At 41.3% G+C, this 18,330-nt stretch overlaps 1 protein-coding gene across 5 annotated transcripts in view; it reads right to left on the reverse strand.

Moving 5' to 3' along the window:
- The window catches only part of Nup133 (nucleoporin 133), a 59,743-nt gene extending 44,331 nt beyond the window's left edge, over positions 1 to 15,412 (reverse strand). For 3 of the 5 annotated variants that reach the window (XR_010051219.1, XR_010051220.1, XM_003473403.5), the window contains exons 1-5: positions 15,121 to 15,412; positions 9,179 to 9,297; positions 4,631 to 4,734; positions 1,847 to 1,954; positions 499 to 633 (exon numbers count right to left, since the gene is read on the reverse strand). Coding sequence is in view for 3 of the 5 variants with exons in the window: in XM_003473403.5 (XP_003473451.1) it covers positions 499 to 633; positions 1,847 to 1,954; positions 4,631 to 4,734; positions 9,179 to 9,297; positions 15,121 to 15,302 (648 nt within the window). In the remaining 2 variants the exon portion in view is untranslated. Of the gene's footprint in view, positions 1 to 498; positions 634 to 1,846; positions 1,955 to 4,630; positions 4,735 to 9,178; positions 9,298 to 11,127; positions 11,298 to 14,129; positions 14,238 to 15,120 lie in introns of those variants that run through there. The other 2 variants (XM_063260016.1, XM_013156473.3) reach the window with 2 other exon arrangements.
- Positions 15,413 to 18,330: the final 2,918 nt, after the last annotated feature.

Raw genomic sequence — 18,330 nt, forward strand, 5'->3', positions numbered from 1 at the left:
TATCTAAGAGTATTTCAATGGAGTTTAGGGGGTCTTCTATGTAGAGTATCATGTCATCTGCAAACAATGATAATTTAACTTCTTCTTTTCCTATCTTTACCGCAGGGGCCTCTCTTTGTCTAGTTCAGTGGTGGCAAACCTGCTGGCTTGTGTGCTACAGTGGGCATGCAGAGCCCTTTCTGTCAGCACACAAACCAAGTTGCCCCAGCACCACCCCAGCAGGGGAGCACTGAGGTTTAATAGCAGTGCTTGTACTTTGCAGTAAGTGAGTGAGTTTGGGATTAAACTTCGCAACCCCTAACTGGTATAGCTACCATCTAAAAGGTTCGCCATCACTGATGTAGTCATTCAACCCACAGGCCTAAGCATCCTTCTCTTGCATCCTGCTAGTCCTTCCAGTCTGCACAACCATTCAAAGCCCCCATTTGTGGTCATTCAAACTCACTGCCAATCCAAGGCACAGCTTTCCCATAAGCATGTAGGATATCCCCCACACACCTGCACTGCTGTTAGGAATCTGCACATCCTGTCACCTCCCAGGTCCACAAAAGTCTCTGTGAAGGTGTCCTCCCCAGCCAGGCTTGGCCAGTAGCGGATAGATCCTTCTCTGGTGACAACCATGACAGCAACAGCCTTGAAACAAAACCATAGCACAGTCAGCAACCAACACCAGACCCTGGGAGTCTGTGACACTGAAAAAATCAGAAATAGAACTCTTTAAAGCTGTGTTTTCAAAATTATCAAATATGCCCACACGTGGCAATACATGTCTATAATCCCGGCACTCAGGAGGCTGATGCAGGAGGATCACTGCGAGTTCAAGGTCAGCCTGGACTACATAGTGAGTTTAAGGCCAGCTTGAACTACATAGCAAAACTTCTTCTCAAAAAACCAAAATTAATTAAATTATTAAATAGTGAAGCTAGTATTTCCTTTGTTGTATAGTTCCATGATCTATGGGGTAATATAATCACATTATCTCCAAAACTTTCCAGTAATTACAGCCTTTGGCAGTTGTATACCTTCCTCCATCCTACTGGGAACCACTGTTTTCACCAATATCATTCTGCCTCTTTGAGAACATCAAGCAATGAAACCATAAAAAATACAGCCATTGCTATTGGCTTTTCTTAACTCGGTTTACTGTCTCATGAAATTCTTCAGATCATGAAGACATCAGCAATTTGTTGCTTTTGCTGTCATTTACTATAGAATAGTGGTTTCCAACCTTTCTGCCACCACATATCCGTTTCATGGAAAACAACTTCCATGATTTTTCCAGGGATTGAGGGACTATGGTTTCAGGACTGAATTTTCGTGAAGAGCATGCAAACTCAACCCACAGGTCACAGTACGGGTCTTGCTCCTATAAGAAACTAACACTGCTGCTGATCTGACAGGAGGTGGGGTTCAGGGAATAACATAAGAGATAGGCAGCCAGCTATAAATACAGATGACCTCCTGCTGTGTGGCCTGGTTTGGGTCTTAAAGTTTTAAATTTTGACCTTATTTTAACTTTAATATTAATTTTACCAATTTTTTTCTTTTATGGATTATGATTTGGGGATTTCCAAGAACTCTAATATCACATTATAACAATTTTTCTCTTATTTTCTCCTAAAAAATTTTTACAATTTTATGTTAATCAATGATCCATTTTAAGTTAACTTTGTATCAGGTTTGAAGTTTAGAGGGATATTCAATTTTTAAAAATTATAGATGACCGGGGCTGGGGATTTAGCTCAGTGGCATAAGCACCTGCCTTGCAAGCAGGCAGTCGTGAGTTCCATCCCCAGTACTGATAAAAAAGAAAAAAGACAAAAAAAAATGCTTTTAAGTCACCTACCTGAACAGAATGTGCTTCACCTGAGGCAGCAGAGTAAGAGACAGCCACCAGGTCAGCACTCCAGTGGAAGTCACTAGGCGGTAGCTGAAGTTCTTTGCAAACAGATAGCTGCAGAGCAAACCCAAACAAAAAACCTTTTGCATCCATCAAATATACATTTTCTTAGATCATTAAATGTTTATATTTTAAAATAAAAATGTGATCTTAAATGAGGAAATTAACAGCAAGAGACAAGTTAACATGCTGACATTTGTGTAAAAAAGGACAGTTGATAAAGAACTTGAGGGCTGGGGTTTAGCTCAGAGGCCTAAGTGCCTGCCAGGCAAGTGCAAGGTCATGAGTTCAATTCCCAGTACCAAAAAAAAAAAAAAAGAATTTGAGAATGCTTTGGTTAGGAAAATGTATATATACATTTTTATTTATATAACAATGCAAAATGTTACCACTGTATTAAATTGCATCTATGAGCCAGTTGTGGTGGCTCACGCCTGTAATCCCAGCAATCGGGAGGCTGAAGGGGGAGAATCGTTGCGAGTTCGAGACCAGCCTGGGCTACAAAGTGAGTTCAAGGGCAGCCTGGACTGCATAACGAGACCCCGTCTCAAAAAAGACCAAAAAAAAGAGGCATCTATGTGTGATCTACATGTATTATGTGCATATATAAAATCACATATGTAATGAAGATATAAGCACACTGATTCCAACACTGTTGAATATGAATATGTATCTGGCTTTTCTATTTCCTTTTTCTGTGTATTTTATATTCTGATTCATTTGCTGGAACTATCATTCTGCAAATATTCTCTTCACAGCTCTTTCTAATCATGCTTTCAGTACTTTTAAAACAAAGAATCTTAAGAGACAATCAGGAAACGAAGAGTTAGGCTGTTTCATGGAAAACAACTTCCATGATTTTTCCAGGGATTGAGGGACTATGGTTTCAGGACTGAATTTTCGTGAAGAGCATGCAAACTTTAAATATCAACTAGTATACTCTTTGAGGTCTAAAAAGTCTACAGATCAAAAAGTATTTAGCCTTCCTGCAGATTTGCTCCATCTGATTTTGATTTGATATTTAAAATTAGCATGACTAACAGTAATTGCACCAACCTGCCTTGAAAATACTTCTTAAGACTTCAATTGAGCATCAAGATTCCTCTGCGGGGCAACCCATTCTGAACCCCGTCTGTCTCTCGGAGCTATTACTATTCCCTATTCCTCTTCTCCAATAAATTTTCCTACTCTTAAAATTAGAAAAATAAAAAAATAAAAACCCTCTGCTAACCAGGCATGGTGGTACATAACTGCAATCCCAGCACTCAGGAGGCTGAGGCAGGAGAAAGAAGCAATGTGAGTTTGAGGCTAGCGTGGGCTACATAGTGAATGCAAGGCCAGCCTGAAGTGCACAACAAGACCCTGCACCAAGGAAGGGAGGGAGAGAGATAGAGATAGAGAGAGAGAGACAGAGAGAGAGACAGACAGACAGACAGACAGAGAGACAGAGACAGAGACAGAAAAGAAATATAACAAAAGATCCCTCTGCTAAATCAGCATGTCCCCTGGGAGTTCTCCTTTATCTACTGTTTCCAACCAAAAATGCACTATTTAGGCAGCAGCAATACAGAGACCAGCAGAGGTGAAGAGTTTAGGTGGGCAGGAGCCCTGAGTCCCCAGAGAACAAAGACCTAGAACAATGAGTGGTACAAAGACTCTGCACAGGGAAAAGATTGCTCAGGGTAAGAAGCTAGACACAAATGATAACCCACTACCAGAAGCTCCCAGCTGAGAACTCTACCAGCAATTGGCCATCATTTTCCTGTTTTGTAAGCAAGAACCATTTACTCAATTCACCAAAACATGGTCCTAGGGCTGGGGATTTAGCTCAATGGCTCAGCACCTGCCTGGCAAGCATGAGGTCCTGAGATGGACTCCTGGTACAAAAAAAATGGTTCTGTCTTCCTAGAAATAAGTACGCTCTGTCAGCTTACGTGGACAGCATTATCTAAGGCTTTGTTAGGCAGACTGACTGGCATTACAGTCCATGAAAATTTGTCCCTAATTTTATTAAATGTAAATAACATATATCTTGCTCAAAAACTATTCTATTCCAGGGGCTGGGGATTTAGCTCAGCGGCATAAGCACCTGCCTTGCAAGCAGATAGTCGTGAGTTTGGTCCCCGGTACTGATTAAAAGTAAAACAAAACAAAACAAAACAAAACTATTCTATTCTTGAGCTAATTGTGCTTGTATAAACACGATGAATACTCCTAAATCCCCCTGGACTTTCAGCAATAAGTTTGGCAGGAACCACTCTCACAAGTGACATGGGGCAAAGGGTGAGGACTCCGTGCCCAGGGAATGGGACGAGCAAGAAGGCAGGATGCTGGGAGGAAGGGGAGGCCAAAGACCACCTTCCAGAAAAAGCTAAAATCTCACAAACATTGTGCTGAGGCATAAGTGAATGGAGCCTGAGGGGAAATGCAGTCCATGTAACCTGTGCTGAGCTTTACCTTTGCTATAAAGATGGTAACACCCTGAGGTTGCATTGACTTCACCTGACTGCAGTGGCTCTTTGGAGAGGGAATAAACTATAGATATGAACTTTTTAAGAATCAAGAAAATAGGAGAAACTTCTCCCAACACACAAATGTGCACATGTGCTCAACGTTTTCACAAATTCCCGATGCCTATGTAGATTCACACTACTGTCTTCCACCAACCCTCAAGGGGAGAAGATGCAGGGTCAAGTGGTCCCCCACTTCTGAGGTCCCTGAAGAACATACCTTGGTGACAGAGGACAGCATGATCTTCCAAACAAGAAGCTTCTCCTTGCAGACCAGGCAGGCCCATCCACCTTCATCGATATGGACAGACAGTTGGTCATCAACTAGGGCACAAAAACGAGATACACAATCAACCTTAAATTGTGAATATGAAAAACTGTTAAATCTCCTTATGCTAAAACCTTCATTACCACATGTTTCACCAACATAGGTAACAGAAACATTTATAAAAGATCAATTCACAATAAAAAAAAAAAATACTCTTAGATGCTCTAAAATTATCATTCCTGGAAAGATTCCAGAGATTAGTGTGCTACCATCAAGGACTTAAAGGATGCAGGGGTGGTGGTTCCTACCACATCTCCTTTTAATTCTCCCATTTGGCCTATGCAAAAGACAAATGGATCTTGGAGAATGATAGCAGACTTCCATAAACTGAATCAAGTGGTGACTCCAGTTACAGCTGGGGTACCAGATGTGGTTTCCTTGCTTAAGTTGATTAACACCACTCCTAGTACTTGGTATATAAGTATTGATTCTTCTCCATATCTACCCAAAAGGACCATCAGAAACAATTTGCTTTCAGCTGGCAATATAGCTTCAGTGCCTTACCTCAGGGGTATATTAACTTGCCAGCTCTGTGTCACAACTTAATACATAGGGATCTTGATCATCTTTCTCTCCCACAGGATATCACACTGGTCAACTACAGTGATGATATTATGCTGACTGGGCCAAGTGAGCAGGAGGTAGCAACCACTCTGGATTTATTAGTACAGCACTTGTGAGCCAGAAAATGAGAAACAAATCCAACAAAAATTTAAGGTCCTTCTACCTCAGTGAAGTTTCTAGGAGTCTGTGATGTGGAGCATGTAGAGGTATCCCTTCTAAGGTAAAAGAAAAGTTGTTACATCTGGCTTCCCCCACAGCCAAAAAAGAGACACAACACCTAGTGTGGCCATTTGGATTTTGGAGGGAACACATTGCTCACTTAGGTGTCTCACTCCAGCCAATTTACTAAGTGACTCAGAGAGCTGTTACGGTTTTTTGTTTGTTTGTTTGTTTGTGTTTTTTTTTTTTTTTTTTGGTACCAGGGATCGAACTCATAACCTTACACTTGCCTGGCAGGCGCTTATGCCACTGAGCTAAATCTCCAGCCCAAAAGCTGCTGGTTTTGAGCAGATGTGCAGGCTGCTCTCTCAGTGGGGCCATATGATCCAGCAGATCCAATGGTACTTGAAGTGTCAATAGCAGGTAGAGATATTGTTTGGAGTCTCTGGCAGGCCTCTATAGGTGAACTGCAGTACAGGCCTTTAAGATTTTGCAGCAAGGCTCTGCCATCATCTGTAGATAACTACTCTCCCTTTGAAAAATGGCTCTTGGCCTGCTACTGGGCCTTAGAGGAAACTGGATGCTTGACCATGGGATACTTGGTCACCATACAAGCTTAGTTGCCTAACATGGCCTGGGTATTATCTGATCCACCAAGTCATAAAGTTGGACATGCACAGCAACAGTCAATCATTAAATGGAAGTGGTATATTCATGAGCAAGCCAGAGCAGGTTCAGCTGGTACAAGTAAATTATATGAGGAAGTTGTCCAGATGCCTATGCCTTCTATTTCCCAGCATGCATCTATGGCCTTGTGAGGTATTATGATCAACTGTTGGAAGAAAAGAAGGCTAGGGCCTGGTTTACGGATGGTTCTGCATGTTACACAGGTACCACTGGCAAGTGGACAGCTACAGCATTACAGCCCCTTTCTGGTGAAAGAAATCTATACAGTGGGTGGAACTTCAGGCAGTGCACTTGGTAGTACATTTGCCTGGCCGGAGAAATGACCAGAAGGGCGACTGTACAGATTCATGGACAGTAGCAAATGGTCTGGCTGGATGGTCAGGAACTTGGAAGGAGCACAAATGGAAATTGGTGACAGATATTTGGGGTTGGGCTGTAGAGTAAACCTCTCCATGTGGGCAGAGGATGTAAAAATATTTGTTTCTTAGGGCTAAGGATTTAGCTTAGCAGCATAAGCACTTGCCTGGCAAGCGTGTGGTCATGAGTTCGATTCCTGGTATCGGTAAAAAAAAAAATTTGTTTCTCATGTAAATGCTCACCAAAAGGTGACATCAGCAGAAGAGGAAAACAGATGTGGTATAAGTGCAACACCTGCCCTAGCAGCTTATAATATAAGGGAGAACAGACTTATTCTGTCCTCCCTTTGCTCTTGTTATTTTGTTGTCTTTTGCCACAATGAACTATTGCCCCTGTGCCATGCTACCCAGCTGATTATGAACTGAAACCTCCACAAACTGTGAGCTAAATAAACCTTTCCTTCTTTAATTTTAGGTGTTGGGTATTTTGTCTCAGCAGTGAGAGAAAAGTAACCAAGACAACTATTAACACCCAAAACAAGAGATCTATTTAATAGATGAAACAGAAATACATCAAAAAACTGCATTTTGGCCTAGGTTTGATACACCTTAAATTCTGTTATAAACAAATATCTTATCTTCCATAAGAATAGTTAAATATTCTATTCTGTAAAAAATAGTTACGCCAGGCATGGCAGTACATATCTGTAATCCCAGTACTCTTGGAGGCTGAGAAAGGAAGATCACAGGTTTAAACTGAGCCTGGGTAACTTACTGACTTAGTGAGACCTGTCTCAAAAAAAAAAAAAAAAAAAAAAAAAAAAAAAAGCAGAGGGGCTTTGGGGGGGGATAGGGATCGTAGCTCAGTGACAGCAGCCGGGGGGGGGGGGGGGGGGACACTGATGACAACTCTGTATTCAATCCCCAGTACCACCAAGAAAAAGAGAACTATTTCACTACATTTATAATTTTACTAATACACAAATACAAATAAACTCCTCTATTAACTGTGGCAAAATGAGGTTAACGTACAGCCATGTCTCAAGCAATGGTAATAAGCCCTCATAAACACGTTAACAGCCCTGGAACCTTAAATAGTTTGAGATTGCTCCTTGTTTAAAGGCAGGGTGCAGAGGCAAAATACAAGACATCAGTAATGTATGAGTGAAAACATCAGCTACTCCCAGGCTACAAGTGGGCCTTGTGCTGGACTGGACTAGATACTCAGTTGTGTCATTTTTCCTCAAAGTTCAGGTTCCTGGTGGTGAGCCTTGAAGCCTGACTTAATGCAGTCCTTGGTAATGATTTTCTACATCAACAAGAGGTCACATTTAAATTCTTCAATTTGTACTTCCTAACTCTAGAGACTTGTGCTTTCGAATTCTGAGATTTGAGGCTATGTACTCTTACTGACCAGTTTAGTGGCATGAACAAAGAGTATATAGAAAGATTAAAAGCAATTTAAAGTGAAATTGGGGGGGGGATAGATACATGTTTTTTCTTTTTTAACGAAACAATGTATAATACAGGTTAGCAGTTTAGTTGCCTGAAAACAACTATCCTTAAAGTTTCCAAAGATCAGCAACCAAGATGTGCATGTTCATGCTGACAAGGAATATTCCTTCTTTTGTGGTTGTTTTGTTTGTTGCTTGTCTGGTACTGGAGACTAAACCCCAGACCTTCACATTAAACCATATCCCCAGCCATTTTTATTTTGAGTGTGGGTCTCTTTAAGTCACCAAAATGCCTCGTTTCCCACAGTGCGGGGATTATAGGCATGTGCCAACGCTTCTGGCTATATTCCATCTTTTAGCATGGATTACTTTAAACTTTTTTATTGCTAATCACAATAAGAAATTTTAAATTCAATTTTTAATTAAATTATCTCTTCTCTCTCTTTCTTTATGCTGGTTATGAACGACCAAATTGACTTCAGTTACTCCTACAATTTGAAAAACACTATACCAGAAAAGCACAAATGAGACTGAGGCACAAGGATTGCTGTTAAATTTGAGCCCACCCTGGGTAACACAGTGAGTTCAAGTCCAGCCTGACCTGCATAGTGAGACCTGTCTCAACAAAATGAAACAAAAGCACAGAGGCCCAGAGTTGAGTCCTTCATGAAATGACTCACACAGATGCCAAGGAAACTGAACTGTAAGGCTGCATCACCGAAATCACCCAACTTCACACTCTTCATGTCACCTGCGTAGGCGCATTGTCTGTTCCCTCCAAACCTCTGTCCTTTTCCACTGCCCACAGGATTGTCTAGCTGTACCCTACATTGGTAATGTCACAAATTCATGCTCGCAGCCTCGTGATACCACACATCCAGAAATGACTGTATTGCATTATTAAACTCAATAATTTAAGGCTCTAGTTTTAGAGGTACTTTTAGAACTAAACTTCATATTCCTAATTAACTTTTGAAATGCAATCAAATTTTGTACAAACAATACTTTAAATCACTAAAGATAAAAATGAATCACTAAAGATTTAATGTAAGTGTATTATAATTCTGCTTCTTGAATTATTGTGTATCTCAATTACAGTGAAAAAGTAGACAGGCTACCTGTTTCTTTCCATCTAGTAAAAAGCCCAAATGTCAGTGTCTATACCAGATCAGGCCTGGTTTTGATCTGCTAACAGAGGCAAAAGGAAAAACAGTACTTACCCTCCGCTAATGTTAGGGCTTCCATGACCTTAACAGGAAGAGATGATCCAACTGTTCTCACATCATAGTTCACAGTCTCAGTTATGGAGTGGTGTGGTAATATCCGTGTAGGAGTTCCTCTAAAAAACAGAAACCACATCACTTTACTTACAACTTAAAATTTTACAATATCCTAGTTTTTTATGTATTTATTTATATAATAAAGAGATTTCTCATAAACAAGAAAATGATTTACAACACTGGAGAGAAAAAACACTAGTTCATGTTTACTATATTTTTCACTTAAAAAAAATAGTGACATGGCTTCAGACCCTGTCTATGCTCAGAAATCAGGTGCATACCTTTATTCACTTTAGAGGCAGGCATGGCAGTAAACACCTGTAATCCCAGCTTCTGGAGCCTGAAGCAGAAGGATCACTTGAGTTTGAAGTCAGCCTGAGCTACATACATAAGCAAGTTCAAGGCCAGCCTGCCTTGAACAACACAGTGAGACCCTGCCTCAAAAAAAAAAAAAAAAAAAAAAAAAAAAAAAAAACACAACAAACAAACAAACAAACAAAAAAACCTTTTATTCACTTGAACTCCTCATCACTCTACTCCTTACTGTGAAATACGAAATCTGGCCTAAAATCAGTGTTTTTCAAACTGAGAACCATTTGGAGGGTCTCAACCAATATATCTGAAAAGTAAAACACAGCCCCTACCATATGTTGTCACAGCTGTTCCACAGACATTGAGCGGGTGGCCCTCAAGTTTCCATCCAGCTGTGAGAACATAAGATCTACCAGACCTCTGCAGCAAACAAAAACAAGAAAATGAACAGAGCTCGAGATGCTGATCTCTACACAGACAGGCATGACGGGCTCCGTTTCTCCTACCCTTCCTCAGGACTCCAAACAACACAGGATCATTAGCAAAACCTCCTGCCCAAAAGGCACTGAAGGAGAAGGTATATACCAAACTATCAAGGATTTTGTCTCCTGGTGGAGCACCCTAACAAAGGTGCTTCTTTAAATGATCACCAGCACAGGATCTATCACAAAGAATCAACAACTTGGATTTTACCCTACTGAAAAACTTTTACACAGCAAGAGAAACTACTACAGAGTAAAGAGACAACCCACTGTGTGGGAGAAAATGTTTGCCAGCTGTACCTCAGACAAAGGATTACCATCAAGAACATGTAAAGAACTCAAGAAAATCAGTCCTCACAGATTTAAAGACTCAATGCAAAAATGGACATCTGAGATGAATACACACTTCTCAAATGAAGAAATACAAACAGCAAATAAATATGTGAAAAAATGTTCAACATCACTGGTCATTCAAGAGATGCAAATTAAAACACTGAGATCCCATCTCACCCCAGAAAGAACAGCTATTAACAAGAAATCAAACAATAACAAAGGCTGGAGGAGCTGTGGAGAAAAAGGAACCCTTCTCCATTGCTGGTGGGAATGAAGATTGGTGCAATCACTGTGGAAATCAGTGTGGAGATTCCACAAAAAACTGGGACTACCGGTCCCATTTGACCCAGCTATTCCCCTTCTGGGTATCTTCCCCAAAGAATTAAAAACACTGGACCCTGTCTAAAACGAAACAAAAGAACTAAAACATCATACCACAGCAATATATGTGCACCCATGTTTATAGCAGCACAATTTGTTAATAGCAAAATCTTAAAAACAACCTAAATGTCCAATGACATTTAGGATTGAATTAAAAAGATGTGATATTTTTATACAACGGAGTACTACTCAGCCATAAAGAAGGGTAACATGGAGACTTTTATAGGTAAATGGATACAACTTGAGACCATATTCATTAGTGAAATACATAAGACACACGTGTAAACATCATATTGTCTCACTATGAGCTGAAAGAAATAACACATGTATATGTGTATGTCTATGTATATAAAACTATAGTTAAGATAGTTATATACTGACTTCTCGGAGTTGGCTGAAGAGACAGATCTGTGCTGGTCTTATTCAGACAATTGAATGCAGATGTCTTGTGCTCTGGATAAATGATTTGGAGATGACAATGCTCAGTATATGTAACACTGTTGCCCCCTGATGGATGGGTTTTGAAATTTTTTTAGTTTTTTCTTTTTTTCCTTGAAACAAAATGGATTTGGAAAGAAACAAAATAAAAAATGATCACCAGAAGGTAGGGAAAAAAAATTTTTAAAGATTAACACACACACCTAATGCAAAGTATGGCTTTCGTTCTGCTTTTCTCAAAAGAAACAAAACACGGGATTAGCTTTTTGAAGGGCACTTTTCAAAATGTAAAAGTCAAGAACATAGTATATTCTTAAAAAGTCATTTCTCCTTTAAAGTAGTACAAACTTCTATAGATAACTTTTAATCCTAAATTTAAGACTCAACATTTGCTGCCTTCCTGACAAGAAAAACTCCTTTCTCACAGATGAACCCAAAGGAAAGTGTTCACAATCAGATGCTTCCTGCCTTTGAAATTTCCCAGTCACCATGGACTCCAGGGACAGGTGGCATGACTTTGCTGGAATGCAGACTGGTGCTCCAGTACTTCTAATAACAAAACCTCACTGTAAGGAGACCTCTTCCCCATAATCTGGCTACAACGTGAAATTCTGTAGCCAACAGCCCATTACTTACCATTCAGCAGATATAAAGACAGCTGATATTTTTGGGATGAAAAACAAGCCTGCCAGGGTTAGAGGTTGTTATTACTATGTCTGCATCTGCTGTTCACTTCTCCAAAAAAGTAATACCAGATGGAAATCAGAGATTGCACATTCTACATTGTTTCTTTTTCTAATGTGCTAAAGTAGGGAAAGTTGTTGGCCAGGTTAGTACAGGGATCTGAGAGCCAAAGCCACAACTTCACTGGTAGACAGAGGTCAAACACCTTAAGAGCTATGAAAGCAATTGCCACCAAAAACTAAGACTCCTGTGTTAGGACAAAGTGGACACAGACAGGTTAGTGACATTAGGTCACATTCCAGCCTCAAGAATGCATCCTTACAAAGCACACTGTGTATGTTGATATATGACAAACTGAGCATACCGGTACAGTCCTATAATTTCAGCACTGAAGAAGTTAATATAGGAAGCTGAGTTTGAGGTCAGCTTGGACCCTGTCTCAAAAATAACAAAAAGGCAGGTGCGGTAGCTGCACTCCCAGCACTTGAGAAACTGAGACAGGAGGATAAACTCAAGTTCAAAGCCAGCCTGGATTACATAGTAAAACTCTGTCTCAGCAAAACAAAGCAGCAGCAGCAGCAGCAGCAAAAAAAATGGTGGTCTATGACAAGCTTGTTTCCTATCCTTTCACTAGAAATTAAGGTTATCCCATACCAAAGGTATACCACATACCTACTTAGTCATAGGACTTGGAATAATGAAGGAAACAAGTCCACCTGCAAGGGAAGATATGTTTTTTTAAAGTAAAGATATGAGGTATAGAAAACATGATTTGGATAAGAAAAAGACAAACAAAATGGCGACTGGTCTGTCCAAAATGAGAAAGAGGAAAGGTACAAGCAAAAACTGTATGTATAAGGAAGCTATAAAAAGTATGTGGAAATCTTGTGGAGTTACTGCCAACTGGGATTACACTAGATTTACTTATCAAGTTTTATTAAGATCAGCTTTAATATTAGTATACTAAGGCAAAAGTAGAATCTGATCTTCTCTGTTAAAATGACAGTGTTACAGAATTAGCTAAAGCACTAATGCTATTAGCTTTGGTCCCACTCACTTACTTGGGATCTTAATCAAAAGGTGGAAACTGTTAAATAAAAAATTATTGGACAGTACAATTTTGGACTGAGTTCTTGAAGTAGGTCTCAAATAACCAGGCCAAAATGCAGAATTCTGAGAATGTAAAGCTTTTTCCTTTTAAATAATTGGCCTCAGAAATAAAAATGTTGTTTTCTCAAGGTAATTTCTTGTGTTTCACCTCGTCTCTCTGGCTTTAAGTACTTGAGTCATCTCAGCTTTTTATTTTATTTATTTATTTTTTGTCCTTTTCCTTTTTATCGGTACCAGGGATCGAACTGACGACTGCCTGCTTGCAAGGCAGGCGCTTATGCCGCTGAGCTAAATCCCCAGCCCCTCATCTCAGCTTTTTAAACGAACTAAGTTTTTGCTCACAATTAGGTAACTTTCTGTCTCTGCCTTTAAAACCTTTCACTGTCAGCCTGGTATTTTAGGAGTGATTCTTATCAGTGCCCATCAATGTAAACAAATCTGCCTCAAAAAAAATCTTTTATTGTCACCTTGACTAAATCAACAACCAAGATCATATTTGTTTGAAACCTTTTGATATTTTTTGACAAACTTCCCAAAATCAAATTCGAAATCAAATCTTTCTAACACTGAACTAACATTAGAATTTTTCAATTGAGTCTCTGGAAAACTACAAAGATGTGTTTCTCATCTGGTAAAAGAAACATTAAGTTATACAGGAAGTCTACAACAAATAATAAATGCCATTATTTCTTCTTTTAGATATATTTATGACTGTATTATTGAGACAAATGTTCCAAACATTGTATAAGATAGCTAGAAATCTTGGGGAAGGAGGCCTGGGGATTGCACCCAAGGCCTTTGAACTTAAGTACATCACCAGCCCCTTTTAATTTTTTGGAACAGTCTCCCTGTGTTGCTTGGGCTGGCCTGGAACTTGAGATCCTTTTGCCTCAGCTTCCCAGAATGCTGTGATAACAGGTGTGTACCACCAAACCTCACTGGATCCTAAATTTTCTAAGATTTTAGCAAATGAAATCACTAATAGTAAAAATTACTCTGCTCATGAATCCCCATAAGCCAAAGCTGTGCAACTCAATGCAAATTCAAGGGACAAGTATTGTGCTTGATGTGAGTGCACCAATCACAATCACATAACACCATGACCAGAGATGTTCAAACTGTAAACCAAAGCTGGGTGTGGTAGCACACACCTGTAATCGTGGCACTCAGGAGGCTGAGACAGGAGGACTTCTGCAAATCTGAGGCCAGTCTGCACTACATAGTAAGTTCAAGGTCAGTCTGAAATACACAGTGAAATCCTGTCAAGAGAGAGAGACAGAGACAGAGGAAAAAAACAAACAAACTATAAGACACGATAAAAACTCAACAATGTCATGCTGTGAGCACTTTGCCCAAGATGCTAAAATAAACTCTACATTGTAATGAACTACTTAATCTCTCTTAATTCTTCCTTGCTTATGCCTACTGCTTTCACTAGAAAGAATAATACTGTAATTAGGCTTTCACAATTAGTAATCTTTTGGGGTAATATGACATCAAACCCAAATCTTTACATGACTTAAGAGATCTTAACATCCTAAGGCAATTGTTCAAGTTGTACTGGTGGCTTCTTTTATAGTTGGACAAGTAGATCCATTTGTTCTTATTCTCTGCTTTAGCCTTGGGTGCCACATAACAGAACTGCTCTGAAAACAAGAAATCCCCTTGCTTTATCTTACAACAAGGTAACCCAAGGTAACTGTGCTACCTGGTCACGGTTTTGTGGTTTGTTTTCTTTTTCTTTCTTTCTTTCTTTTTTTTTTTTTTTTTTTTTTGGTCTATTGTGTGGTTTCTTTGCTTACACCTTACAAAACTCACTGTTCTGCTACTGCCCATATCTATACCACAAACTTGCTCGCTTCAGCAGCACAAATAATAATGTATCTATATCGTAGTCTGCGAAGATTCGTAAATCACAAATAAAAAGCCAAATAGAACGACTGTATAACTCAATTTGTTGGAATCTTGTTTTGCAGCACACTTAAAGTGCAAAATGAGAGTTCACTTGATAACATAATCAATGCGAAAGTGAAAAATCTTGCAAGATTGAGCAGCCCTCCCCGCACTGCCCTGGTTCCAGCAACTAACCTTCCTCATGTTAGAGTCGGCTGTCGTTTGACCCAGCCACTGGCGATCACTTACCGCGAACTGAGAGAGCTGCGCCGTGATACGGGAGAGAAAAGCACCGGAGAGAAGACCGCAGAACCCAAGGACTGCCCCCTCCGGCTTGCCGCACGGGGCGTTGAATTCGGCCCAATTCCGACCAGTGGAAGCCTTCGGGATCCAGGACCCGGGGTCCGTGGGGAAGGGATGCCCGGGAACATGATCGCGGGGAGCTAGCGGCGAACGAGCTAGGGCAGGGTCCAAAGTAGCTCAGTCCTCGCGCGCCATGAGCTTGAACACTCAAGAGGCGGGAAGGCGCATAAAGATGACGTACAAACACAACGTCACGCCGAGGTTCGTGGTTGGAGCTAGAGCAGGAAGGCGTGCGGCGATGACGCCAAAGATCTGTGCCAACCTGCTGGGCGTGGTCTGAGCGGAACGGGCGCCACACGGTGACGTTAAGCGTTGCCGACCTGAGGGGCGTGGTCAGCAGGTAGCCGGTGAGAATCCCTGATGTCAAAAACTTTCAGCTTAGCATTTGGTGGCTTGCGTCTGAGGCCTTCCTGAGGTCCGAGCTTAGGAGAAAGCGTAGAACTGAGAAGCGCCCTTTTGGTGTGCGCAGGTGAGGCCTAGCGGCCGTGGCGTGGACACAAAGGTGGGTCCAGAGAGGCGTCCGCGGTCCGAAGAAGAAGATGCGTGCCGTGGACTTGCCTTCACAGCTTGTTAAATCGGTTCTGAGTTCTCTTTCGCGACGCTCCGCAGAGCTCCTGACGCCCCAGACCCGCGTGCCCAGCCCACACCCAGCGTCTTGCGCCCTCCTCATAGTGGCTTATTGTTCACATCCGAGCTCACGCTTTCCTAATGGAGCTTCGATCCTGCTAAGAGCAGTCCAGCGTAAAGGAGCTGGCCTACCGAGAGGCTGTGTTCTAGAATCAGCCCGCGGCCCAGAGCTGTATAGCTCCCGAACAACCTAGAAGATCGTTTATCTGCACGGCCCTGTCCGGCACGGCCAATCGTCTTTTCTTATACCATTGCGGAGCCTCTTCGGAGGGGCTCCTGTCCAGTCTTCGTCTGTCCTCCCCACCGCCACCCAAGGAGCCAGGACGGTTGGGTTCTAGGACTTAGCACTACTCTACTGGCTGACCACTGACCATATGTTATTTGCTGAAGCCTTCCGTGATTTACCTGACTGGCTCTTCAATCCCTGTTCTTCCACCATTTTCCACTTGAACTTCATGGGTCCAAGAATATAAAAGCTCCAACTCTCAATTCCTCGCACGTTACTTTTTTCCTGGGTACCCTGTGTCTACCCGCTGTCTGGCAGGCAGCTACCTCGTGCATCAGATCTTAGTTCAGTGCTGCTTTCTCAGTGGAGCGAGCCTCCTATGAGCTGGATGTTCCTCTATCCTTTGTCCTGGCCACTCTTATATGTAGACTGTTTAGAATGTTGTATTTGGCTTAAGGACTTTATGTTCATAATTGTCCCCTGAAATTTTTGTATTTTGAGACAGGGTCTCACTATGTGGAATTCAGGCTGGTCCTGAACTCACCATGTAGCTCAAGCTGGCCTTGAACTCACGGCAGTCCTGCCTCAGCCTCCCAAGTGCTAGGATTACAGGTGTGTGCATCGTGCCCTGCTAGGGAAGCTACTTTTTTGTTTGAGACGTTTAGCTCTGTAGTTCAAATTAGCTCTGAATCACTATGTAACCCAACCAGACCTCAAACTCATGGTCTTTGATTATAGGCATGTGCAGTCTCTCTTGATGGGGCTATTTTTAAATGTTTTCACAGAAGAGACCTTGGCCATGTTACCTTTGTGAACACCATAACACATACATAGCCAACTCTTACTACATCTTTGTAGAAATAAAGTTAAGTAAACACTGGTTGAGTAAATCCTCTTGTGGGAGGCAAGTGTATTGGGTGTTGTTGACTTCTCTGGAAGCCAGTCTGTGCACATTCATGGCCCCAGTCATCTTTCTTACTTTCTTCCACGTGGGTTTATCTTGATCTTTACAGCTTGGCTTTGAATCTTACAGCTCCTAAAACTGCATTTTCTCCTCCTTTCAGTCTTTCCTGTTAAATAAGAGTGTGAGATAAGAGATGGAGAGTAGTCATGTTAAGGATGGGTTGGTAGATTTGGTTTTGTTCCTCTCCTCCTTTAACTTTGAGTGTTAGGTATTTTGTCTGGGCAATGAGAGAATAGTAAAACAGTACACTACACCAAACTTTGGCACCTTGGCATTTGAGAAGAAAGAAAAAAGAGAAAATTCATTCTCCAACTTCCTGCCCTTCTCCCCTAAGCAAGTCACAAGGCCTTCATGAGGCTCCCCTGTACCTCAAGGAAAGGAACATCTTTATCTCTGAAGCACAGGGACACAGAAAAATGGACAGGCCTTACTGAGTGTCTTCATTGTCAAAACTGAGCACACCTCTGTCCCTTAGCGTACTTCATCAAACCCAAACAGAGGATGCCCAAGTTTCCCTACTGCTTGGGTCATTTTACTGAGGCTCTGATGTCACAGGAAATAACATTGAATAAATTTATGTCTTTCTCCTGTTAATCTTTTTGTTATATAAGAACTTGGCTGTGAGCTTAAGGTGGGAGGATGCTTTATTTCCCCCACATGTAATATAGGCCCATTTAAATTTTGTTAAAGAGGAAAATACCTCACCATTTACACCTGTACCAGTGTGAGATGCCCAGATCAGGCTCCTCCTGGCAATGTGCCTTTCCTCTACATCCTTCCCAAGGCACCATCCTTACAGTTAAAACCAAACACTGACTTACGTGGCACTAAACATTACAGTGACAAAAGGAAAACAGAATTGTGTCCTGCAGACATGGTAGGACTGTGTTATGGTTTACATCTAGATGTCCTCCTGAAGCTTCATGCACTCATAGGTGTGGGTTTGGGGAGTAACTAGATCATGAATATGTGATACTGAATTAGTCCACTGATTGTTTTAGCATAGTTCTGGGTGTGAATGATGGATTTACTGCTGAGAAAAGACCTACGCTGGGTATGGATGGCACCAACCAACAAGCTTGTAGCCTAAACAAAATAAAAAGGGAAAACAAAAACTGCTACCTTCTACCTGACTTGCCATGAAGTGTTTCTCCCCTGCCATGCTGCCCTGCCTTGGAGCCAGACAACTATGGACTGAAACCTCTATAAATTGAGATGAACTAATTTTTCCTCCTTTAACTTGTGGGTATCAGGTATTTTGTCCTGGCGAGAAAGTAAT

The sequence above is a fragment of the Cavia porcellus genome, unplaced genomic scaffold (assembly GCF_034190915.1).
Source record: "Cavia porcellus strain 051 isolate PalLab524CR breed Dunkin Hartley unplaced genomic scaffold, mCavPor4.1 scaffold_13, whole genome shotgun sequence".
NCBI classification, from domain to species: Eukaryota; Metazoa; Chordata; class Mammalia; order Rodentia; family Caviidae; genus Cavia; species Cavia porcellus.